This window comes from Nipponia nippon, unplaced genomic scaffold, assembly GCF_047370975.1.
Source record: "Nipponia nippon isolate SJK-2023a ecotype South Korea unplaced genomic scaffold, ASM4737097v1 scaffold_4, whole genome shotgun sequence".
Classification (NCBI taxonomy): Eukaryota; Metazoa; Chordata; class Aves; order Pelecaniformes; family Threskiornithidae; genus Nipponia; species Nipponia nippon.
The window spans coordinates 125217920-125243295 of record NW_028262358.1 but is presented as its reverse complement, the minus strand read 5'-3'; the positions used below and the strand labels follow the sequence as shown (position 1 = coordinate 125243295).

Genomic DNA, 25376 nt, shown 5'->3' with positions numbered 1-25376 from the left:
TATCCTGGCAAAACAAAGCCGAGTGAGGAAGAAGGTCCCAAAGGCTCCTTCCACTCCTGCACCGGAGATGTCCAGCTCCTTTGCAGAATCAGTAACATGGACTTGGGCTAGATATTTCCACAAAGCTAATGAAAGTCCACGTAGAGCTCCATCACCAGGGGCTGTGGACACAAAACCCCGTGGACTGAGGGTAATGTGGGAGCCTGGACCTGGGCAGAAGAAACCAGCTGAAAGCCTTTAATTGCTCTGCACTGGGTTCCTATGCTTTGGGGTAAAGCTCGCCAAGGGGCTTCGGCTCTGCGACTTGCTTCCACACATTGCACGCAATTACTCACTTTGTGGTTTTATGGGAGTAATTTTATGGTCTTTAATAACGTACCACATCACTCAGCTGCTGCGACAAGAAGGGGCTCTTGACTCAGCGCCCGAGGACAAGGTCTCCTCCTCTCCTCCTCCCAAAACCTCACGCCGCTGTTGCAGGCTGTGGGAGAAGCCTCTTCCCAGGCCACCACTTCACCATTTTCTGACCACCGCTAAATACAAAGCCGAGGCTTTTTTGTTCTCTCTTTAAAGCTCACCATGTGTTGGCATTCCCAAACCCAAGAAGAAACGCAGCGTTCGTTTTGAAGAGGTTTCCATACGTCCCACTGAGGACCCAGGACCTCTCTGCGCTAGAAGCAGTACATGTATGTCACAAAATAAATCCAGGGCCAAATCTAAGCATATGACAAGACAGCAGGGAAACTTAATTAAAGGAAAGCCACTGACAGCCCAATGATCGTATGCAACAAAGCAGGCAAAATCAATACTTAGTTCATATACTTCACTTAATTAACCTGCTGTATTTACCCAAAAGGAAAATTACTTCCCCCAGTAGGTTAAATTCCAAATGGGGGGGTGGTCTTAAATTAAGGGTCCTCTTCTTTTTGGGTTCATGTGTCCTAGTGACAAAGGAGCACAAACTTGCTTGAAGGAGCCCATCTTATTATGTCCACACTTCAGGAAAAAAAACCAAATAAAAAGATGTCAGGAGGACACAACTGCTCCATGGTTTTGTTGGACCCGAAAGAGGATACCTCTATGCAGCAGAAGAACAAGTTGTGGAATTTTTGTGCAGTCTGAGAAGACACAGAAATGCTCTTATCCCTAAAACCCCTGAAAATGATTAAAGTAAAGGCTCAAGAAATAGCCCTCTCCCTCTCCCTGCCCAAAGTAACTCAACTTAAAAACTGAGGGTCATCTTTGCACTTAACACAGTAATGTTTGGGAAAGAAAGCTAATTTTTTGCCTAGTGCCCTTTCAAAACGTCCCAAAATCAGGTCACTATTCTGTAGCATTATTACAGAATAAAACTGCATTAATAAAGATCTGAATTTTTTTTTTCTTTATACATCTATAAAAATAAATTCAGCAGCTCCATCACCGAAAAGCCAGGCTTCCCTGGGGCTCAAGGTGTCATCCATGGGGTCATACGACCCTCCATCGCCATAAGAAGCCTTGCACTGCAAAGGCAAGCAGCAACTCGGGGTCCTTCATAAGACAAGCTAAGTTGTACAAATCCAAGCAAACACTGAATAAATCCTTTATTTTGGTAACTACAGAGTAAATCTGCTGGGGTTTTTGGACCTGACAGGACCAGAAACTCAGGAGCATCACCCCACACGTCCTGGCGGGGCCGGTAGCCATGCCGCGGCTGCTCCTGGAGCAGGTAGCTGCCGGCTCTGCGCACCGATTCCCGCAGAAGCCGAACATACGGCGGCACAGCGGGAGAGACCGCCAGCGAGCGGCGATGAGCAAACGCAGGAAGGACGGGGGGAAGGAGGTCCTTTGGACACCGGCGGTGGTAGAGTCACTTGCGATGCCTTAGGAGGTGTTTCAAGGGCAACCCTCTGCGGCTGTTTGAGTTTGTAGGCGGTGTAACGAAAAGCTCAATACTATTTGATTTATTCTATTAAGGTGCTGCATTTATACTCCTGCTCGGGAAGGAAATTAAGCAGCCTATCAAAGGAGAGGGCTTTTGGGAAAAGACTTGGTGGCTTCATCTTAAAAAGGACACTGCCAAGGTTGGGAGCTCTACAAGGGAGATGAGATGACCCCTCCGCCGGCTCCCATCTCCATCAGGTATCTGCACACTGCTCATCACCCCTTCCATAAACCAAAGGTTATCACTCTCCCAAAGCTGCGGCATTTAATTAAAAAAATAATCTGGGGGAAAAAAGGAAATACCTTTCTGGAGCCTGCCTGCCACCGCAGAGCCTGGCATTGCAGGGGCGTTGGGTGCCAAGGCTCTGCCTATCCTCGGGGCAAGGGTGACCCCAACCTCCACAGCACTTGCAGGGTAGGCATCAAGTATTACATCATTTACAGAAAAAGAACAAAACAAGTAGTGGTCCGTGCATCAGTGAAGCTTTTCCAATACCTCTGCTCATTTTTGCACTCTCCTATATGACCAAAATGCCTCATTTTTGTGTTTGCAACCATGCACCGGCTGCCTTCCCAGCAGCAACCGAGCCTCCTCCCTGTCCTGCAGCCTCCTAACTTCATCACAGCTCCACCACACTGACCTGATGGCTGCTTCTAACGGCCTTTACACCACCTCTGCTAACCCTGCAAGCCAAAGAGCGACGCGTGTTGAGCAGCGAAGCTGTCCAGCTTGCCACCATTGGGTTTTGACCGCGGCAGCACTGCTCTGAATTCAAACAACCTTGGGCGAGCTCACCTCCGCGTGATGGATGGACATCAGGTCCATCTCACGGCATGGCTCCGCAGCAGAGGACCTACCCCAGGAGAGGACCTCCGGCATCCATGTGCTGGGCATGACGCCAATCTGAAGGCCAAGGGGAGGGAGGTCCGCACGGATGGACCTCAGATCCAAGAAGAGAAATCTTCTTGCTGACCTCCACACTGCCCAGGAGACATCGGTGGCCTTTCCTCCTCCTTTCCCGGCGAGCGACCGCACACAGGCACGGTTCAAGGCTCCAACACTCAAACCACCCGACTCGAAAAAATCAAAAAAACTTTTGCGGGATGGACAAAGGCTGAAAAATTAACTGTCTGGCCTCTTCCTCCGCTGCGTTTATTGCTGTCTTGGCAGATGAATTTCAGGTTGCTGCCACAGCCGCAAACCGCTTGTTCTGCCAACTGTACATTACTAACATTGGAAGGTGTCCAGACCTAGGAATCTTTTCTAAAAGCATTTGCTTCATACTTTAAATAGCAGCCCAGCAGGCAGGGGGATGGGAGGGAGGGCTCAGCCCCTGCGTGCGATCCATCTGCAAGCTTCTGCCAGCTCCTCCACCCCTTTGCGGGTTAAAACCGAGGACGACTCGCGGTGGAGGTGCAGGGAGGGGAGAGCGGGTGGGATGCAACCTCCAAACTCTCCAGGGCTGGCAGCAGGGATGATGCCCACCCCGGGATGTCCCCGCTCCCCCGGTGCTGCCACCTGCCCCCTCCCAAGCTCCCCAGCTCTGCGCCTGGCACATTTTCCAAATTAAATTAGTAACAGGACGTTGGCTGTTTTTTCATTCAAATCTGCTCTGCTACGAGGTTTAGCATCATTTTTCCCCATGCTTATGGGTTTTGCTTATTATTGGGCCGAACACCATCATTTGCTGGGATGTCCTGAGCCGGCTGTAACACATCACGGCAAAGTCCAAACTCCCCGGCTCCTCTCTGTTACATGAAATCACGTCTCCAGGGGGGTTTCCTAACGGAGCGTTAGAAGGAGCACGGCCAATGCTGCGGGATACGTCGCCGTTCACAATACTTTAGCAGCAAAACCCCACCCTCAACAGTTAGCAAATATTAATCAGGTTTATGGCTGAGAAACAGAGAGGAGGAGGAGGAGGAGGAAGGACACGGGCAGGGAAACATGACGTCTAACACTCAATATAACTACAAGGACAGAAAATTCTCTCTGGCCACAAATATTCTGACTTTTGCCATATTTTTCCTACCTCCTCATGTAACACACTCTCGCAGTAAACTGCTAAGAACAAACACAGGTGAAGTTTCTTTTCCTCGGTAATTTGGCACTAGATAAGCCGGCAATACAGAGCAAAGCTCAAGGCATAATATTTTTAAGTAGTGCTTGCCCTAGTTAATGTTCAGCCCTGCCGTGCAATGTCAAGAAAACTAATGAACAAGGAAGTGGCAGCGAGCAGGAACCTGGGCGTACTCACCCGCTACCAAACTCCTTTCAGAGCCTGGGCACAACGTGAATGAAATCTAAAAGCAGTCGTCCTGGTTCATCGAGAAGCCTGGACAGGCTGCGCAACGTGAGCCGAATGCTTTGCCACCATGCAAAATTCGGTGCCTAAAATAATAGTGAGCTGGGAGGACCTACGGCAATGCCAGGCTTAAACTGAAAGAGGGGAGATTCAGACTGGACAGAAGGAAGAAATTGTTTGCGCTGAGGGTGGTGAGGCACTGGCCCAGGTTGCCCAGAGCGGTGGGAGATGGCCCATCCCTGGACACATTCAAGGCCAGGTTGGACGGGGCTCTGAGCACCCTGGTCTGGGTGAAGATGTCCCTGCTCATGGCAGGGGGTTGGACTGGGTGGCCTTTGGAGATCCCTTCCATCCCAAACCCTTCTGCGATTCTATGGAGCGCCTGTGCGTGCGTACCCACTTTCCAGCCACAGGATTTGGGAAAAATTTAACATCTGTTATGAGGCAACACCACTCCACTCAGAGCGTGCAGCGGGAGCTTTGGCAAAGGCAACGCTTGATGGATGACGCGCTCTCAGAGCTAATACTTAGTGGGATTCACCTTGTGCACGAAGGACAAAATGTTTCCACGAAGGACAAAGTATTTGCACAAAGGACAAAGCACTTGCACAGAGGAAAAAGTACTTGCACGAAGGAAAAAGTATTTGCACAAAGGACAAAGTATTTGAGCGCACGAGATGGGCAGCCCGTAGCAGGCGTGATGCGGAGCAAGCTGGAGCCCACCTGCAGCAGCTCCAGGAGCGACGCTGGGTTGCAAGGACCTGAACAAGTCTTACTCCCTCCTTAATACACCTCACCCCTTCTCCTGTGCATCACTTGAGCCCTTTGGACTTCTACATTTCAGTCTATGAGCTGACACTCGGGGTGAATTTTAACCTTTATATGGCTTCTCAAGCATCTCTCCTCTGTTTACCGGTTACAGCGCAGTATTCACTGGCGGGAGGTGGATTAATGCCCCCTCTAATCTGTTCGCTTGGCAGGAGAACAGATCTGACAAGGGGACATGGTTCTTCACCAAGTCTTGCACAGCGTGTGGCAGAGCTATCTGTCCTTCACCTTACCTGGCTAGAAAACGGGGTTTCTGCACACAGTTAATAGCAGTATTGCTGATAAGCACTTAATGGGCCTGATCCTGAAAGCTTAGCAAGTACTTCTGATTATTTTAATCTAAGGAATAATTTCCAGATGAATCACAAACATGGAGTAAAGTGCCACCTTGCACCAGAAACAAAGGTGGCATCTTAAACAAGCCAAGCAATGAGGGCAAAGCCTACCCTTTCGTATTAATGCTTTCATAAAAGTGGGAGAAGGAAAACTATTGCAAATGGAACGATTATGTCATGATTTTTCATGAATTAAGTCGTGATTATCTGCTGCAATTTAGTGTCTGAAGGGTACTAGGAGAACGCTCTTACTCTGAAGCTTCCCGACAAGCCAAGGCTGCCGCCTTACCTTGCTCCAACCTCTTCATCTGCTGGATCTGATCAACCGTCTTCTTTAGGATCTTGCATTTGTCAGGTTTGACACTCAGGGTGTCGATATCCCCGATGTTTGCAGACAGCAGCTCTGCCAGCTCCTCTAAATATTTGTTCTCCTGTTCCCGGCGCCGCTTTTCATTGCTGTTAGAGAAAGAAAAAAAAAATTAAAAGTCATGTTAATGATTTTTTCCTACTGCTCAGTCTAGTCACACCTGGGCACTGGACAAGAACGCAGAAATATAACTACTGGCTGGAGTGATGACCGTGCTATAAACCGAATATCTCCAAAATACTGGGGAGTTCGTTCAGGCTTTTGTATATTTTTATGCATATAAAAATAATCAAAATTAGTGCCAAGGGAGATACACAGAGCTAGCCAGGCACCCCCAACAAAAACAAACCTCTAATCTTCAGGACTCTGCCTTCCTCTCAAAAATAGCTATAAATGGGTCATAACAAAACTAATCAAAAATACATACAAAAATATACACAGTTATACACAGCCTCTTATTTTTCCACAGCCACTATTCCAGCTGTTGCCAACTTTAATCCTAAATTCACACATAAAGGTTAACAACATCCACCGGAGTTCACCAAAGTGAAAATCTGAATCAACGGTGACAAGAGGAAGACGCAAAATATTCATGAGATCAACCTTCTTGTCCCAACGAAAGCAGCTTTTCTTTTAGCTCCCAGCCGCTGCAGAAGCCCAATGCTCTCCCATCAACTATTTCTAAATTCTGGGAATTGAGAGTATGTTATTTACGTGGCCATCACCGAAGCTACTCTGGACACTGCAACATATTCCTTTATCAAAGACATTATAAGCATCAAAGCCACCAAAACGAACTGTGCATATGGGACAGTCACACCGAGACACATTTTCCTTAAATACCTTCCACTACATCAACGACGGGATGGAATGAGGACAGCTCAAAATGCCCAACACGGCTCTACACCGCTCGCGATGCCTTTTATCAGGTTGGTTTTCAATAAGCCCCTTCATTTTTTGTTACAGCCTCCGCAGGACGCCCAGCACTCTATGTAAGAAGTATTGCCTGAAATTCCCTATTATTTACCGGACACCAAGAAGCTGCTGAGATGCCTGTGGGCACGGTGAGATGTTTCTGGCCTCAGAGAGGCTCCACTGCTCACGGAGGGGCTGAGAAAACACTGGTTAGAAAAGCTGATTCCAAAAGTCCGGCTCGGAAGATTTTTGTCCCACTGCAGACATGCTCTGGCTTGTGCGATGTGGCCAAATGAGCTCTGCTAAGAGCTGAAGGCTTGGAAAAGAGGTTTGGTTTATTTTATCTGCTGAGAGTGCAAGCCAACCAGAGCATGAATATACTCTGATAACTCTGCAGAGACCCTTTGGAAACCATATCTGTCCAAAAGGGGATGAGACACCACCAGCCTTCCCCTCTACGGAGCTCCTCAGGTAGGCTGCACAGATGTTTCTTTATTTTTTCCTAATTCCAGACACTTTAATAGCTCAATATCCAGGTCTGACAGGTAGGTGTTGTCTCTTGGGCATTATGCTGCTGCTTAAACTTGCTCTCACATGAAAATACCCGATGACTGCAGGGATGAGCCTCCGTGATGAACCTCCCCTTGCCTCCCAAGTTCTCTCTCCATCACCTCGCTTCTCCTCCTGCCCATGTCTCTCCAGGTGGTGTGGTTGCCCAGAGGAGTGACAGCAATGACTCGCCCTCCTTTAACTCAGTGGAGAACCAGAATCAAAAAAGAAAGGAAAAAGAAAAAGCAAAGCCAGCTGCAGGTGTGGAGAACAGAAGCCGTGTTTCTGCTCGGGCCACCCATCTCGTGAAGTCCACAAGTGAGACCTCCCATGGGAGACACGGGCTGCGACCTGGAACCTCCTCTGCAGTGGGCTCGGGTGGGCGCAGGAGCCCTCGCTTCCCTAGCAGGCAGCTGCCAATGGGTGCTAAGGGCTCACGGGCAGCAAAAAGAGCTTCACGGAGGTAGGTCGGATGGCCACCTGCTGCAGAAGCGCTGAGTCCAGCCATGGACCTCAGCCTCTTTTTGCATAGGTATCAGTGACACCAGCGCTGGCGCGCTCCCCGGCAATGGGCAGGCAAATGCTTCTCGAAGGAGCTGAGCAAGTATTTTAGTTAAGGTCAAATTAATTCCTAGCTCTCCCTGCGAACCAAAAAGCAATAGCAGAGGGGAGAAAAAAAAATCTCTCTGTTGTGGGTGAGCTCATTTCATGAAAACCCTTAATGTCGCTGTTGCTGTGGCAACTTTCAAATTGTAGGAGGGAAAATTGGCCAATTTTCCTTACATAAAAGCATCATGAGAATATTACAGCAGTGGGCTGTTCTTTATGACTCCCAAGTATCATCAAAAGCAATAGTTAAACCTTCCAGGTTTTAACAAAGGAGTTCTGAAGTTCACTTTGCTCTGGAGTACGTTACAGAGGACTCTGGCCAGCCCAGGGAGGAGGATGAGGTCCCTCCCCACCGCGGCTGCGAGTCGGGAGATGGTCTGAAGGACGGAGGACGCAGCACTGATGAGGATTTCTCATCTAGATTTTGGTAAAATGCTTCAGCTCCAGTGTTCGGGGTTGGATGGCCGACCCAATGACAAGTATTTGAGTCAACCCCTCTGAAAATGCTTTGTGGATGTAAAAACTCGTTGTGCTTGGACAAGGCAGGAGAATCCTTCATCCAGAAGTTTCTGCTTCTCTACGATCAGTTCATTCTTCGTATTTTGAAAGACCCCTGGTGTCGGCAGCAGAAGGTTTTCTTGGGGTGCTTAGGGGTTAGAAAACAAACCACGAGAGATCTCCTTTCCAAAGGCAGACCAGGTGAAGCAAAGCCAGGTGTGTGCTCATCCATCCGGAGAGCAGTTCCTTCCAGAAGAGGTGTCCAAGCCCACCTTGCTTGGACCCAAGGACCAACAGCTTCACCCCACACTCACCTCCAGGGTGAGGACCAGCTCCGAGACCAGCCTGGAGACAGCAGCAAGGGCTGCAGAGTTCTGACTGAAGTGGCTCAGCCAGAAAGGGGAAATATTTCACGTGATTACAGAAGTATTTGTTAGGAGTAAGACAGCTACAAGCGCTATCGAAACACGTTCTGCAATTATCACTCCTTTAATGGCCCAGCTAAGCCATGAACCACAGAGCCTCTGTAAGAAGGTGCATGAACTCTACAGAAGGGAGATGTCGCAACCAAAAACTGCAATAAATAGAAATCCGCAAACAACCTCTTAATTCTCTCTACTGGAACACCATAGCCTTTACATTTATTGTCCAGAATATCATGCATGAGCTGTAAGTGATAGAAAATACACCTGGGGTTTGCTCAGTGCATCAATATTCTAGGACGATGAGCAAAACAGCATCCCAGGCAGCAGGGACACGGAGCCAGCAGCAGCACCACACGTTCATCCTTACTAACAGACTATATCGCCATGGAAAAAAGATGCACTGGATTTACAGGGAGCCTGGAAAAGCCTGTGGAAGGAGATCACAACTGCCTCTATCGAGGACTTTGTAGTCTTAAATCAGGTGGCAAGGTAGCTGGGATGAGAAGGCTCGGTCATAAGCAAAAGCTGCCTTACTGCAGTGAGCTGAGCTTTGAAGCAGTCTGCAGGAGCACAAAGACACGAAGATATTTCAGACAGAAATATTTTCTGTTCTGTAATTGCACCATGGAGCAAGAGGGTCTCCACCGGAGTTTCTGAATATTACAAAAACACAGATTTCTTGGGAATCTGGTGTGAAGAGACAGAAGGCTTGGGATGATCTGCAGACCTCGAAGAAGTATCTCCCCCAAATTTACCCCAAGAAAGCTTTCCTGATGCTCTGAGCGCTCTCAATTTATAAAATCAATACGCTAACTTTGATAACGAGCCTCTAATCATCATTTGCCACCTAACAACAAGCAGAGCAGATGGGGAGCCGCATTTCCATCATGCTCCATCTTCCACCGCAGCCACTGCTAAAAGCAAAGCGAAGTTCTGGTGGGAAGTGTGAACGTTTCCGAGTGGCTGAAACCCGGCTCCATCTGCTCGAGCAGACGGGACGGAGCGACGCAGTGGGAATGACAAAGTAGCCGCGGCAGGGGACGGATTGGGAGCAGCGCACGTACCTCTGGGCTGTATCGCAGGGCGAGCCTTTCCTCTTCCGAGAGTCGGGGTTGGCAGGGTCCGTTGAGCTGTCCCCAAGGCCACTCATGTTGGTTGACCTACTTTGCACCTGGAACCGAAGAGAGACAGGGTAAGGACAAGCTTTTTGCAGCTGCAGGAGAAGTGGTTCCTCCGTGGCAGAGCCAGAAAACACGGACCAAGTGACCTCTGAAGAGGTAACTAACCCAACACAAGTCTTCCTTATTGAATTGATGAAGGAAATTGTGAAGGAAACGGTGCGAAGGGAAGACAACACGCAATCATGTTACCCTCCTTTTGGTGTCCCCCGGTCACCATGTGGCCAAGCAAGCCCTCACCACCAGCACCACTATCCTTACATCACAGACCGAGCTCTTCCCTGTATCCCTGCAAATTTTAGCTTCTTGGCCTTACGGCTTTTTAACAGCTATCTAAACACAGCCTGTTTCAATGCTTTGTTTAAGTGCGTTTGCTTTTGTTTTGTTTCCTTTTCTTGCAAGCTTCTCCTTCAGCCCATCTTCGGCTCCTCTGCCATCTCCCCCCGGTTCCTCTGACTCATGGCTGGCAGAGGACGTTCCACCCCTCGCATTGTGTCTACTCTCCTGCTCCCCCACCACCTCCTTTCCCCTCAGCACATGGCCTGGGCTTTAATTAGAGCTGCAAACTGACTCATATCTTAACGGGATGCGACACCCTCCCACGAACCCCTTCCCCACCTCCCACTGAGGCTGCCTCCCACGCATGGTCCTCCCAGCCCCAACCTTCTCCTGGCAGAGAGCTTCCCACCACGGCCAGTCCTTGGCCGGTCCCAACACTGGGCACCTCCTGGGTTCCAGCTCTCTCCAACACACGGACATTTCACATTTATTTTTAGGGTGTAATTTCAACAGATGTTGGGTAAACTAGTCCATGCTAAGGCAAATGAGGGGTCTAAGCAACCAAAGAAGGTCCAGAAGTCATGAGGACTATAACATTGCAATGTCCCACATGTTAATGCTCCTTAACAATGAATTATATGTTTTTATTTAATTGAATAAAATACTGTGTAAGCCCAATAAAGGCAAGAAAGCCAATTAAGGCTTCTTTCCGGATACTTCACCTTGAAGGGTGTTAAAGAGGTTTGGCCAAAGACCGTGACACTCTCTGACCCGAGAACACAGCCAGTCCCCTCCGACTGCCTCAACGGGACTAAACACATGTATAGGACAGGGTCAAAACCTCGTACAACACGTTAAATCAAGGGACAGAGCTTCTCCAGAAAAGAAATCAGCTACGCACATTGCTTCCCTTGCTTTGCTAAAGCCATTCAGTGATTTTCCATTCAGTAACCACGATAATTCAGTATTGGATAATGCCACCTTCCAAATTCTTTATTTATTTTAGAATTTTTGGAAGTGTTTATCATTGTGAGAAGATACAATTCCCGAGAAAGAAAGCAATGGGATCCTGGATGAGAAGGTAGTAGTTTAGAGAGTAAAAGGACTAAAGTTCTTAAACTTAATTCCCTTCATTTCTTCCATTCCTTTCTAACAGCTGGAATTTCAACAAGGATTAAACTGCTGACGGACTGTGATCAAACGAACCTTAGAAGGCACATCCACAGTTCCCACAGCCCAAATTCCCCCCACATTTTATTCAGCCTGCCCGAAAGCGCAGTGGGATGCCTTCAGTGGTCCAGCATCGCCCACCCGTGCCCAGACCAGCACAAGGAGGCCTCTCATCAAAAGCCATCGGCGCTGGCTCATCTCGTACTCAGACAGGTGACGATTAAAGTCCCACCAGCTTTTGAAAGTCCTCTGAGTCCCAAACCACATCTGCAGACCACCTCATCCTGACCTCAGAGCAGATGAGAGGGATGGATACAGCCGTGAGCATCTCCTCAGCTCCTTGGTTGCTTGAAGACCTCAGTGTTTGTATTAAAACCCAGAAAGCCAAGCGTCTCCTGGGCTGCATCCCCCGCAGCGTGGGCAGCGGGGCGACGGAGGGGATTCTGCCCCTCTGCCGTGCTCTGGGGAGACCCCCCTGGAGCCCTGCCTCCAGCTCGGGGGTCCTCAGCACGGGAAGGAGATGGAGCTGTTGGAGCGGGGCCAGAGGAGGCCACCAAAATGGTCAGAGGCTGGAGCAGCTCTGCTGGGGAGAAAGGCTGAGAGAGCTGGGGGGGTTCAGCCTGGAGAGGAGGAGGCTGCGGGCAGAGCTGATTGCGGCCTCTCCGTGCTTAACGGGGGCCTACAAGAAAGGTGGGGACAGGCTTTTTAGCGGGGCCTGCGGCGACAGGACAAGGGGGAATGGTTTTAAACGGAAAGAGGGGAGATTCAGACTGGACAGAAGGAAGAAATTGTTTGTGCTGAGGGCGGTGAGGCCCTGGCCCAGGTTGCCCAGAGCGGTGGGAGATGGCCCATCCCTGGACACGTTCAAGGCCAGGTTGGACGGGGCTCTGAGCACCCTGGTCTGGGTGAAGATGTCCCTGCCCATGGCAGGGGTGGGACTGGGTGGCCTTTGGAGGTCCCTGCCCACCCAAACCATTCGCTGATTCTATGAAAACTAGCCTTACCAGCTTCGTTATCTCCTGTGATTGAGGTGTCCAGGGGGGTGTTACACATTTTGGCTCCCCAGTGACCCCCGTCCATGCTCAGCGTTGAAAACCTCTACTCTAAAATAAGTGAAATATCTGTGCTTAACACAATGATACGGGGAAAGAGCCTGTCTTTCGGCAGCATGCAGGCATTTCTGCTAACGCTTGCGTCACCGGTGCTAAGGCGAACGCAGTTCCTGAAATCATTTTAGCAATATTAGCGCAGGCGATCGATGCCGCAGGCATGAGACCTCATCCACCGAAATCAGAAACCCTGAGCAGATGCCAGCAAGCTAGCCATGACCACAGATCCGAGTTCATCCCGCTGGTCTTTGGCATGTTTGCAAGAAGGAACGATGCCAACACAAATATAAGGAAGGGGAAAAAAAGCAAACTCTTGAAAAATTCAGAGATTGGAAAACTAAAAGTGCTGCATCATCTGCTCTGGGCAAGAAGGTCTCACTGGGGTTTCAGACAAGCTTACTGGGGTTTAAACCATCTTCTTGAAGGTTTAACTTGCTCTCACCAAAACACTGAGTCTCCATAAGTGGCGTTGCTCTGACAGGTCCTCATCTTTCCTCTTGGCAACTGAATTAACAAAATGAGCAGGGCTATGGCAGGTAAAGTTGACCATCCCACCGGGATGCTCCGCTGGGGGACCATGGCTTGGCAAGAGCGACCATATGCCCTAGAGAGGTGAACTAAGGACAACATTGCAGCCTTAGCTGAAATCCTTGGCTTGAGTGAAGCCCTTGATGTAATACACTCAGTGTTTCTTTTTATTGTAAAAGTAGTTTATTTTACAGCAAAACTTGCCAGGGCTGACAAGCCAAAAAATGTCACTTGGTCTAAAAATAACAGGGATGACTCGGTTCAAAAGCCCCGTTGGGTTCAGGGCAAGACCAGGGGACAACGTCCCCCGCCGAGGGCAAGGATTGGGCTGCCGGTGAAAGGCAGTCCTGCCTGCCGCTGCCCGCGCTCCAGACCATTTCACTGGAAACCTGATTTCTAAACACTGGCTTCTTGTAAAAACGTTAACATTCTGCTGGTTTAGGAAAGCAAACAGAGGCAGACAAGGGTGGCGGGATGGTAATGAAAACAAGCCAATTAGTTCAGCCCAGGGAGGCGGGGGAAGTGATTTCCAGGCTTAATACGGGGGCTCTCTGATGCAGACCTCTGCTAAACTGATTGCTCCTCTGCTGTCACAAGCCACCAAAAAATATATTAAGGGACAGTATAAAATGCTGCTGGTGTCCCCGTCGGCGCTGCTCGCTCACAGGGGCTCCTTGGGAGACGTTTGACCATGACAAGAGCAAGACCAAAGCGTTGCATCAATGCAAAGAGCGTTGGCCTCTTGCACCCCCCTGGATGCCTGTGGATGAAGCCTCACCCCAAAGAGACATCACGGCATGGTGCAGACCCACTGCTCTGAAGAAATTCTGTGTCGTGGTGCAAACCCAAAACATAGAGGGTTTATTTTCAACAATGATGGATATTATCATTGCAACCAGCAGCTTCATGCTTGGGCTTGCACGCAGCTAGTGCACAAGTCCATGGACCTGCTGCAGTGGTGTCAATGAGCAAAGCTGTGACATGCACCATGTTTAGCAGCAAAGCAAGCGCCTGCGATGCAGACTGCAGCTCCCCGGCTCCTGCAAAACCAGGGCTAAACTCGAGTCACTGGCGAGGCCAAAGGTTTGGAGCTTCTCCATATCCACACGGTTCTTGCTCCCTGGCTCTTACCCCACTGATCGGGATACGGCACCCGTCCCTGGCCCCTCTGGTTACCAGCACCCCAATGCACCACTGCATTTGCTCACTGGAGATTAATTAGTCTCACAGAGACTAATCAGAAGAAAAAAAAGGAGAGGGGGCATGGATAAGAAGCCCAAGAGCTGAAGTGACCTGCCCACGGCCAGGCAGGTGAAACCACTTCTGATTTCCAACCCTGTACCCTCTTCTCTTCCATCGTTCCTCCAATGTGCCATACTGGAGCATCCACCTGAAGAAGACGCTGCTTTTTGGGATGCTAACGAATATCCTAGCAGAGACCAGAGCCTTGACGTGGAGGATGAAGCACCAGCCAACGTCAACATTCCACCACAACCTTGGGGATCATGACATGAATACAATTTCCATATGAACAAGAAATAACAAAAAAGAAAAAAGATGTGAATTATTGAGGCTTAATGTTTCTGCTCTCCTAATAATGCCAACGGATTTCCAATAGCTTCCCAAAGATGGCCATCGCTACCTCTAGCAGATACAAATAGCCCAAGTGATTTGAACTGACAGCACAGAAGATGGAGCTGGCCACCAAATACTTAATTCTAACAGAACTGCCTATTTCTAAAATGTATTTCCCACATTTTGGATGAATTTGACCAAAAAAAATGCTTACAAAATAACATTAACATTTACAGGAGAGAGACAGAATTAGTCGGCTGTTTTTAAGAAAATGACAATGTTGGGAAAGTCCCTTATATTACAGCTATTTATCATGAAAATATAACCCATCTGGGCGTACGCAGTCTCAATTAGAGGTAATTAAGAGCATACTTGGAGTGTCGCAAGGACATGTCTATATTGTTCCCCTCACAAGTTCATCATCAGCTGCTTCTCTCATTGCTGGGGTCAGAATAAGCATTAATTTTTTTTTTTTTTTAAACTTCTGCAGATTACAGAAGAAACGCTGAAGCTGTGATGTGGATAGAGAAGAGGCAACGGGTGAGAAAGAGTGAGTCACTTGCTAACCTACTGCATGTGGTGTTAGTTTTGGGATGGGTTTTTTTTAAAAGATCTTTTTGTGACCTCATCCCCAACAAAAAAAGGAGAGAGATGTAAAGTCCTGATTAAACGTTGGTTTTTTGGTGGCTGAAGTTGTCAAAAACAAATGTTACATCTGTTTTGTGCAACGCTCCTTTGGGGGGTTGGGGGGAGTGGAAATCCCTGTATCCATATGCCATCGCTCCAGCCTGCAGAGACGTCTGCCTTCCAACTAAATCCTCTTTTCTTGGTTCCTTACCCCAATTTCCCTGCTTCCTTTCCTCCCGCCTCTCGCCTAGCCTGCGAGCCCTCCAGCTTCTGCCTGAGCCTGGCAGAGATGCTGCCAGACGGACCCTCTGGCTCTGGGACATCCAACTCGGGAAGGATGAGCAACTGGGTTTCTCTTGGTTCCCATTACTTGTCCTGGCCTGAACATCCCCTCTCGACACCAAGTGATGCTTCCATCGTTACGGTGATGACGATGATGCTCAAGTCAAGGCTGGATGGGACATGCTCAAGGTCACCAGGAGGGCTTGCAGCAACCCTACCTTGAGCCCACATCTCCGTGGTCATTAGGGCTGTAAGAGGAGGGAGCTGATGAATAAAGATTTACTTTCACTGGCCTCAGGGGGGAAAACTAGAGGTGAAGGCAGCCGGGAGATCCACCCTGCCTGATCTCGCATCGCCTCTTCAAGCAGAGCCCATGGCGATGGGAGGAGGATGAACTCAGGGAGAGAGCAGCACGCTCCGATGTCCCCCGCGTCCGTCCAGCCTGGAGGGCCGGTGTTTGCTTTCCTTCCGAGGAGATAAGCGGGATGTGCAGAAATCGTAATTATCGCCAGCTCTGTGGAGGCAGCAGGCTAATAAAAGCTGTCAGCTCGGGGACGCGGTGGAGCGAAAGCCCGCCGTCTCAATTCCTCGCATCCTCACCCACCTGCCAGCCCTGCGGGGCAGGGACAGGGAGGACACATGAGATGCCTACACCCTTCAGGAGAGGGTTTCCACTGCCGCTGGCACGGAGGAGAAAGGACCACGGCAGTTCGGGTGGGCCCGGGCAGGTCATTTCTATACCCCACTCCCGCTATGCCACAAGGGAAATAAAGAGTTTAAACATCCCTGATGCAACGCAGGTTAAAAGCCACCAATCAAAAACTCGACTGATGTGGAAGAGATTAACCTTATGAAAGATTTAACATTTTGACAGCTAAAAATGTTTCTGAAGATGAATTTCACTTCTCTGCCTCGTTATTCCCATCCCTCGGGGGGCAGCGGCAGGGAGATGGGGACTCGTCCTAGGTCGCAGAGGGAAGCAGAGGCACAAACTGGAGTCTTGCGGGTCCGAGCCTCCCGCAGCAGGGACGGTGGCTGCAGCACGGGGAGCACGGCACCGGCACTCCCGGCAAGGGGGACACGCACAGGCTCTGCATTTTGGGGATGTGACACAGGGAACAAAAAGTCAGAGTTTAATTTAATTTCTTCCAAACTGTTTACTAGGTCAGACGCTATCAACACACACAGGTTTTTCTTTTTTACAGAAGGATGGAAAACTCCTGATTATCAAACAAGCAGCCCCCTGAGTGCTGGCAAACCCTGGGAATTAATTAACTTAATATTTCCTTGGGAATTAATTGCCTTAATATTTACAAAATGCTCTGAATCCTCTTGTGAAGGGCACCCTGGAAGCGAAAAGCCCCGGCACGCAGCGAGCACCCCAGCCACGCGTCACCCAGCAGCGGTCCGCAACGGGGTACCAAACCCCCCAGGAGCATTTTGCTCTTTGGGACCAAACGAGGAGATGCGGGCAGAGCTGAAGGTCTCTTCCCACCTTGTAGACCTCGGTGGGTTTGCTCCTAACAGAGAAACCCAACGCATCCCAGTGGAAGACCGAACTCCTGGCACCAAACCCATCCTGCGTTCACCACGGCAGAAGGTTTTGCAGAAGATGAGGTAGGAAATGCCAACCCGCTGGTGTGCCCGTGGGGAATAAGAGTAGCCCTTGGCTTCACAGCCACCCATGGTGGCCATGGTGGGCCAGCCAGCACCAAGAATCAAGTCCTTCACCCGCAGGTCCTACGGGTCCTCTGCAGAGCAGCCACGGGAAGGAGTGAACCTCATACTAATGGGGTAGAGAGACAGGACACTAATCCCACCTTCCAGGGCCCCATTATTCCTGTAATTTTAATTCTGAGCACCCGAAACTGCTCCATACTGCACAATGGAGAAGACGAGCTTTGCTCTCCAAATCCAGGCTTCTCCATCACCTTCTGCCCACAAGAAATCGTTTGCTTTGGAAAGGTAACACGGGCCGTACAACCCATAAAATCGAACCTATTCAGCCAAAGGGAATTTTGCATATGGTAACAAAAATACACGCATCCAAGTGAATTCCTTAAGGATGAAAGCAGGGGCCAGCCGCAGGCCAGCTCTGCAACTGCTTGCTCTCTACATGATTCCTAAAAAAACACAAAAAGAAGGGAAAGAGGTATATAAATCGATGTCCGGCAGACTGAGTATCATCCTGAGAGAGGCGACGGTCCAAAGAGAAGGTGTGAATTTTAATACGCCCATCATCTCTATCATATTTGCAACTCACAGACCCACAGCAGTCATTCCCCTTTAGCCCGGGGATAATTCCAGCAGCCAATTTGTTTTACCAATGAATGGGAAGATATGGTAAAGGGCTTCGCCTTAGCACGATGAAAATGAATAATCCAGCTGTGGGAAATCAATATTTGATGCCTAAGGAGACCTCCAAAAATCCACAACGCCACTCTGTTATTTTCCCAAGCTCTCTTTAAAACTCACCTCAGCTAAAATACAACAGACAGGAGATAACTGATGTGCTGCTTATTACACTAATTGCAATCATCTCCTTGTTACCTGGTGTTCACCCACATCTGTTTGTCGTAGCCATCTGTTGTCTGTCTTAATTAGATCGTGCACTCAGAGGGACAGGGACTGTCACAGCACGGGATTTTCTAACCCCCCCCCCGGCATCCCACTTCTGTCCGAGCACCTCCGCGCTACCACCATGAATCCTCTTGCACGGCCAAGTACAAGGAAGACAGCTAGAAAATAGGAAGCCAAAAAAAAAAAAACCCACCCCAAAAATAAAGCAAATAAGCTCAGTAGGAATCGCTCTGCACTGTGAAGGGTTTTCAGGAGTAAATGATCAACCACGTCTTCTGCTACCAGCCCGAACTTTCTAGGATTCACCTTCCAAGCTGCTCTGGGGTTGTTTGGAAGAACAACGGGGCACCAAATCAAACCAAAACCAATTGTGGGGGAAAGATGAAAACGTGGAAACGAAGCTTTTCCTTCTGCTACATTACAAAAAATACAGGAAAACAAAAAAGGACGAGTTGCCTCGTGCTGTCGTCCTTGATGCTGCTACCCGAGAATGGAGCCCACCAGCTCCAGCAAAGCCTTCAGAGGGTGCTGTCTTGTACCTCATCTCCCCACATTAATTTCTGGAGCACCAAAATGCTGCTGTGATTAATTATTAGCAACTTGGAGCATCAGCTCAAGAGTTTCCTGCTAAAACACCCTGTCCTATAGGTTCTTCTACGTCTTCCCCAGAAGGCGGCTGCTCAGATGATTCCCGAGTCAAGAGATCAGAAGTGATCATTGCTACGGATGATGACACTGAAGCACCTTTTTTTTTAAAAAAAAAAACAAAACAGAAATGAGGACAAGCACCTCACCAGACGCTGCCGTCTGAAATGACAGCATGAAGACAGGTTTCTAACAGCAATCTACATTTCAGTGTTACCGAGTTTCTGCTCACGTTGCTTGCTCTGAACGGCACTGCCGGTAAAACTCATCTGAGCTTTGATACTTGTTCATCCCCTTCTCCTGAAGCTGCCCCTGCCCGAGCTGTGGCTGCATTCCCCACCGGCTGGTAGGAGCCTGGATAGGACCCCGCTGCTGCCATGGCACTGTCCACGTCCCCAGACAGGACACCCTTGGTGTGACCACCTGCTGTCCCCACTATTTGAACTCAGCTCCATCTTCAAGCGCTCAGGATGGAGAAACCCTGAGCCTCACTGCAGTCCTGGGGTTCAGCAGACGGAGCTATGAGCAAGCAGGGGATGAAATTTTGCTGCTGATGCCCCTCTTGACCAGAAGCCATCTCCTTTCCAAGAGCTGGGTCAGTACAGGCACCCACCTGGTCTCAGCTGAGGCTCATTCCCTCTCCATTTCAACCCTCTTGCCAAGATCCTAGACAAAACCAAGCCTGAATTCATGCCAGAAGCACAACGAGTCAATGAAAGATATGTAAGAGACAGATGCCTTGGTGCTAGGTGAGATGGGAACCCACCAACTATTTTCAATTTGTATGGGTCATAACTCTGTATCAGCGGAGTTACTCCACCACCACCACCTGCTACACCCATGGGAAAAGTCCATTTAAAAGGGTGATGATGCATCATTTTCTCTTGAAAATTACTCTGATCAGGTATTTTAAGCCCATGTAAAGATCTCCAAGTATTAAACCCGCTTTGTTTTTTATCCTCATTAAAAGCCCAATAGAAATTCAAATTTCTTCTTACACCAGCTGTTTCCCCAAAGCACGCCAACTGCCTTATTACAGGGCTGCTCACGAATGTCAGCACGTACTCCGCGAGCATTTGCATCCATATATTTCTGTATATGCAAAAACCAGAAGAAAGGCATTCAATCATTGCTGCTAGTGGACACGGAGCCATCCACGGGAGGGGAAAACCAAACCTGGGTGGGTTGAAGAAGAACCATCAGCCAGGCGGTGGGCTGGTTGCACTGGTCTCTACAGCGGCGGACACAGTGAGGTTTAAGTCTCTCTTTAAGATCTGGATTTAAGTGCCATCCTGCTTGGATTTCTTTCACTATTTTTCATTTCAGGACAAGGGCTGACAGCCCCACCAGATCCCCCCAAGGGTGCATCATGCATGGTTAATATTTTCTGAGGCAGCAAGCCTGGTAGCAAGGTGAGATAAATGAATGTACGGCATCAGAAACAGCAGTGATGCACGAAACCCTCTGAAAAGGTGAGTCAAGGTTCAGTGTGCATAATTTTAATAAGAAGTAATAATTTTTCTCGTTGCCTGTCTCCTTTTAGTACCACTGAGTACACGACAACGAGCGAAAGGGAGGGAAATTTAGCTGGCGGATGGTAAAAATGGCAATGCTCTGCTTAAAAAGACATGGGAGCAAGGGCTCGTGGCGGGCTCCTGCATGAGGGTCAACCCTTGCACGCTACAACAGCTCTGTCCCATCGCTGGGAAAGGATGCTCTTTCTCCGTTGCAAGCAGGAACCTTGCTCTTTCAATGCAAAAATACATATTTATTATTTTTTTGCAATTACTTTGCACTAATAATGGGAATAAGTTGCAAACACAAAGCTGGGGTGAGCCCAGAAACGGCTGTGCAATTTAGTTGCCATCCTTGAGCAGTCTTCCTTGCGGAGTCGCTTGTGTCTCGACGCCAACAAGCCTTGCTTGGCAATGTTTACAGCAGAGATAAGATACAAAACAGAACTGCAAGAAGCATAACCTTTTCTCCCAGTAACTGATGGTTAATTTGGTTTAAAGTTAAAATTGGGTTAAAGTGGGTTAATTTATACAGCTTCTGAAAGGGAAAAATAAGGCTAATTCCCTCGCAGTCACAGAACATTACACACTTAGTTTCATATTACGCTTGTGAATTACACGTTGCAATTACACAATTTTCTCTATGGGGAGAAGAAAGTATTTGGCAGAACGTACAAATACATCAGGTTCTCATGTAGCACAAATTAAACTGCGGCATAAGCACATGTGGTTTCATAAAAATCACCGTAACTCGCAAGCAGCAAAGGCACTGGCACATCCTACGTCAGACCATGGCATGGAAACCTCATTAGCAGGGATGGGACTTGGCCGCCGGCAAGGCCACGGCTTTCCCCGGCAAAGCCAGCCCCAACACTTTCAACCAGGAGGCAGAGAGCAGGATGGAGTGGGGAAAAAACCCTTTTCAGGAGAGGCGTGGGGGTCCATGCTCTGCGTGACCCTGCTGTAACCATGTCATGTTGGTTATGGACCTGCTGCAAGGGGGATGCTGGGCTACAGGTCCTTTCTCTCCAAAATTTGCAGGATTTATTTACCTATATATATACATGCACCCCTAATTTTGTTGTTACATGTTTCTGTACTTGCATAATATCTTGGAGACCTCAAATGCATGATTACAGAACAAACCCGGAGCGCTGGCCTGCAGCCGCAGAGCAAATACTCCAGCAGCCCGGGTAGAGCCACCGTAATGCTGGTGATGGACATCCAGCAACCCCATCTTCCAGACATGCATCCAAACCACGTGTTTTGGGGAAGGTACGGTGTGAAACGGCAGCCCTGACAGCTCCCAAACAGCCGCACAACTCCACACCTTTTGAGCACAAAGCGTATTTCGTTATCATTTACGCTGCAGTTAGGCAAACTAAAATTCCTCCTTAAAATCCAGCAATTGATGCCCATCACGCCTGTCTTTATTTTGGGTCAACTTCAGTCATAAGCCCAGCAAAAATCACTGACACTTCCTGACAGTGGAGGAACCCCGACGGGGGGAAGCTCCTGGATTAAGCCATATCTTCATGTTTGAGTGAGGAGCCTGCGCAAACTCAAGAGTTCTGGTGGATCAGACAGAAAGGAAGACACCATACGCTGACTCGATGTAAAACACCTCTGCTGACAAGACCAAAAATGCCAAAAAGCTGAATTGATGGGAGGGATGAGACCTCAGACCTAATGACTAACCTTGTAACCATGCTTTGAAGACATCTAAAAGAGAGGTGTTGCACCAGTGGAAGTTATGGCCAGTTTTTCTTCTTATCCTTTTTCTTTTGCTTTTTCTTGCTTTATTTTGTTTACTGACATCTGTCCTGCTTTTAGTCAAACGCTTTGGACTACTTCTGCTTTGTCCTGCATGGTCCCACCACCAGCAGTATCTGCAGGTGCTTCTGGCACTATCTGACAAAAGTCACTGCAAGGAGCAGGACAGATGGCCAGCTGCTTCTCCCACCACTGCCCGAGACCTCCAGTTTCCACCTTCCACCTCTGGTCTGCTTCTCCTAAGCCCTCCGTAGGATTTCTGGTACTCACACTGCTGCGTAGGTTTATTTTATTCTCTCAGGCTCTCCAGCTTCAATTCGTCTGAGAGCGGAAAGGCAAAATGTTGAGGATCACCAATGGGAGCTGTGAAAACGTGAAAAGACTTAAGTGGATGGAGAAGGAGAGATGACAGAAGAAACCCTCAATAATAGTCTTCACTGGGAAAGGAAAAGGCAAGGCAGCAAGGTCAAATGAGCTAGAGCAAGATATAATCCTGAGAAGAGCTGACAACCATTTGTCTTGCAGGATGTGAATTTTTCGTATAATGATAGAACGGCTTTGGTTGGAAGAATCTTTAAAGGTCTAAAGATCATCTAGTCCTACCCGCTGCCATGGGCAAGGACGTCTTTCACTAGATCAGGTTGCTTGAAGCCCCATCCAACCTTGCCTTGAACACTTCCAGTGATGGGGCATCATCATTTTCCACCAACAGCACAACTCAGAGGAGTACGAGGGTCTGGAGAAGCTCTCACTGCTGTCACCTCTGCATGGCCCTACTGAGCTCAACAGCCTTGGGCTCTTGCTACAGCAAGGAAGAGCCAAATCAAGACGTCTAACGCCAAGAACGTGAGTCACACTGAGAAGCAGCAGGAACCTTCCCAAAGAGAAGCTGCAATACCCTCTTCAACTGGACAAGCCTGAAGAGGGTCTACTGTCTTCTCATGCCATCTACTCTCATCTCACACAGCGACAAGGTCAAACCGCAGAGGCAGGTCCAACAGGAGGCTGAAAAAACCCAGGAGATCCTTCAGGCTTGTGCGTGGGTGCACTAACACCCTGGCTGCAGGAACCTCAACATCTCCGAGCTCTCATGAAAAGCAAGAGTCAGAGGAAAGCCTTTCTGGTGTTGTCTCCGAAATGACGTTTTATCTGCTGGAAGAATTTTTCACTTAGCAAAACAAAGCACTGCATTATAGAGCTCGTTCGAAAAGATTGCCGTGGTTTCCCTGTGAATAAGTTAATCAATTTTATTAGACTTGATGCTAAATTCCTGACTGACGGCTTCACTTCTGAAGATGCAAACTGCCGGCTGGCTGCCATGGAAGAAGTCTGGAAGGCGACAGCTTGAAGAGCTAACCAAGATTCAACGAGCACACCAAAAATAAAAATATAAAAGAGTGTATTCGTAACCCCTTGATCACTATCCCGTTATAAAATTCCAGTTAGATTGCCTGATCTCTAATTAACTGAGAATTAACTGATGAGGCAGGGCTATCAAACTGGTTCGGATATCGTTCTGGCTTAAGCACCCACGGCAAAGTGCTGGCCATCACTAGGATTTTGCTAAAGGATAAAAATTGCACATTTTTTTTCTAACCATAGAATTAATAATAAATAAATAAGCAGATGTATTGCTGAAGACAAAGCTTTAGAAAATCTCAAGGTAAAAGTGTCACATTGGACGACACCTTGTATGCCTCAATCTGGACTTGCAGTAACCATCTGGTTCCTGAAAGTCCTTACCACTGCCCACCATTGTGGGGTCCTCACCCCAAAACCACCCGTCAACACCCTTCTGTTACCACACAGACACCCAGGAACCCAACGGAGGGGACCAAAGATGGTGTGGAGATGCACAACCCCCTGGGCTGGGTGTAGACAAGGGACAGAGGTGTCAACCCTGTACCCTCCAATCCAGAGGAGCCCTCCGGAGCGCTGGGGGCAGAACATCACTCCTACTGGGATGCCACAAGGGGACTGGTTTAACTTGACTTCCCTTCTCCAGTTATGGCTTGAGCAAAACTTAATGGTGAATCATGCTCAGGTTAAATTTTTGGAGCACTATCTAGATCCAGCGTCGGGTAAGGGCAATCATTAACATTTGCCAGAGACACACCACCACACAAAGCGTTTGGGTGAGGGCAGGAGGCTCTGATGGGACTCCCTCCCAACTTCTCCATCCTGCAGCAAACATTAAGCCCTGATGGCATGACGAGCAGGAGCTTGGTCACGGCAGCCACCACCAAACACGCCACCATTCACCCCCTTCATCAACGGTGAGCAGGGACAATGGTGACCCCATCCACACATCCATGTTCTTCCCCATGGAGACCCCTCCATGATGCAATTATTGAAGAATTTAAAGACACTTACTGCAGCCCACTAACATTTTGGCGGCCAATCGAGCAGATTTCCTTCCACTGCACGCTTTTTGCTCCCCAATCACTAATAGCAATATGACCTAGCATTGCACTAGAGGGTAGACGTCAGCCCAGAGAGACAACAAGCAGGTGTGGAGGAAGCATGCAGACCCGGGGCTGCGACCGCCGCCGGTGCCGCGGCGGCAGCAAAGGTCCCCCCTGGGGGACAGTCACAGCTGCCACCTCCCAAGCATCTGTGGGAAGCCCGTGCGTGCTCTTGGAAAAACCCAAAGCGAGATGTGTTGCACCAAGGGTTAGGGCAGCCCGGCAGCCACCCTGCCTGCTGAGCCAGGCAGCAGCTCTGCCTCTTCCAGCCTGATCTCCAGTGGGGTCTTGGGACCCCTGCCTTGCAGCAGAAAGCCTTTTGAGATGCTGCACAGGGCTGGAGCTCGCTATTTTGCAGGGGGAATTATTGTGTTACACTCGGGGAACCATCTCAAATACACAGACCCCAGCCATTGTAGCGACAGGACAAGGGGGAATGGTTTAAACTAAAAGAGGGGAGATTCAGACTGGACAGAAGGAAGAAATTGGTTACGCTGAGGGCGGTGAGACACTGGCCCAGGTTGCCCAGAGAGGTGGGAGATGCCCCATCCCTGGACACATTCAAGGCCAGGTTGGATGGGGCTCTGAGCAACCTGATCTGGTTGAAGATGTCCCTGCTCACTGCAGGGGGGATGGACTGGGTGGCCTTTGGAGGTCCCTTCCATCCCAAACCATTCTGTGACTCTACGATTCCTTAGGTGGATCTGATTATGTCCCCATGTTATCAGGTATACATGGCACTCCGTGGATTTTACTTCCAAATTCCTCAGCAGCTCCAAGTGATGATGAAGGCACTTCCACATGCTGCAACCTGGAAACCCAAACAATACCGTTTCTCTTATTAAAAACAGTGTGTTAATTTTACAGCTTCCGCCACAGCACGGGATGCTGCACAG

The 25376-nt window shown here is 49.0% G+C and overlaps 1 protein-coding gene across 6 annotated transcripts in view; it reads right to left on the bottom strand.

The window, feature by feature from the left end:
* Positions 1 to 25376, bottom strand: part of NCOA1 (nuclear receptor coactivator 1) — a 183915-nt gene that overhangs the window by 52897 nt on the left and 105642 nt on the right. For all 6 annotated transcript variants that reach the window (XM_087773658.1, XM_087773663.1, XM_087773657.1 and 3 more), the window contains 2 exons: positions 9820 to 9926; positions 5682 to 5848 (listed from right to left, as the gene is read on the bottom strand). In XM_087773658.1, coding sequence (XP_087629784.1) covers positions 5682 to 5848; positions 9820 to 9905 — 253 coding nt within the window. In that variant the 5' untranslated portion in view covers positions 9906 to 9926. The remainder of the gene's footprint in view (positions 1 to 5681; positions 5849 to 9819; positions 9927 to 25376) is intronic.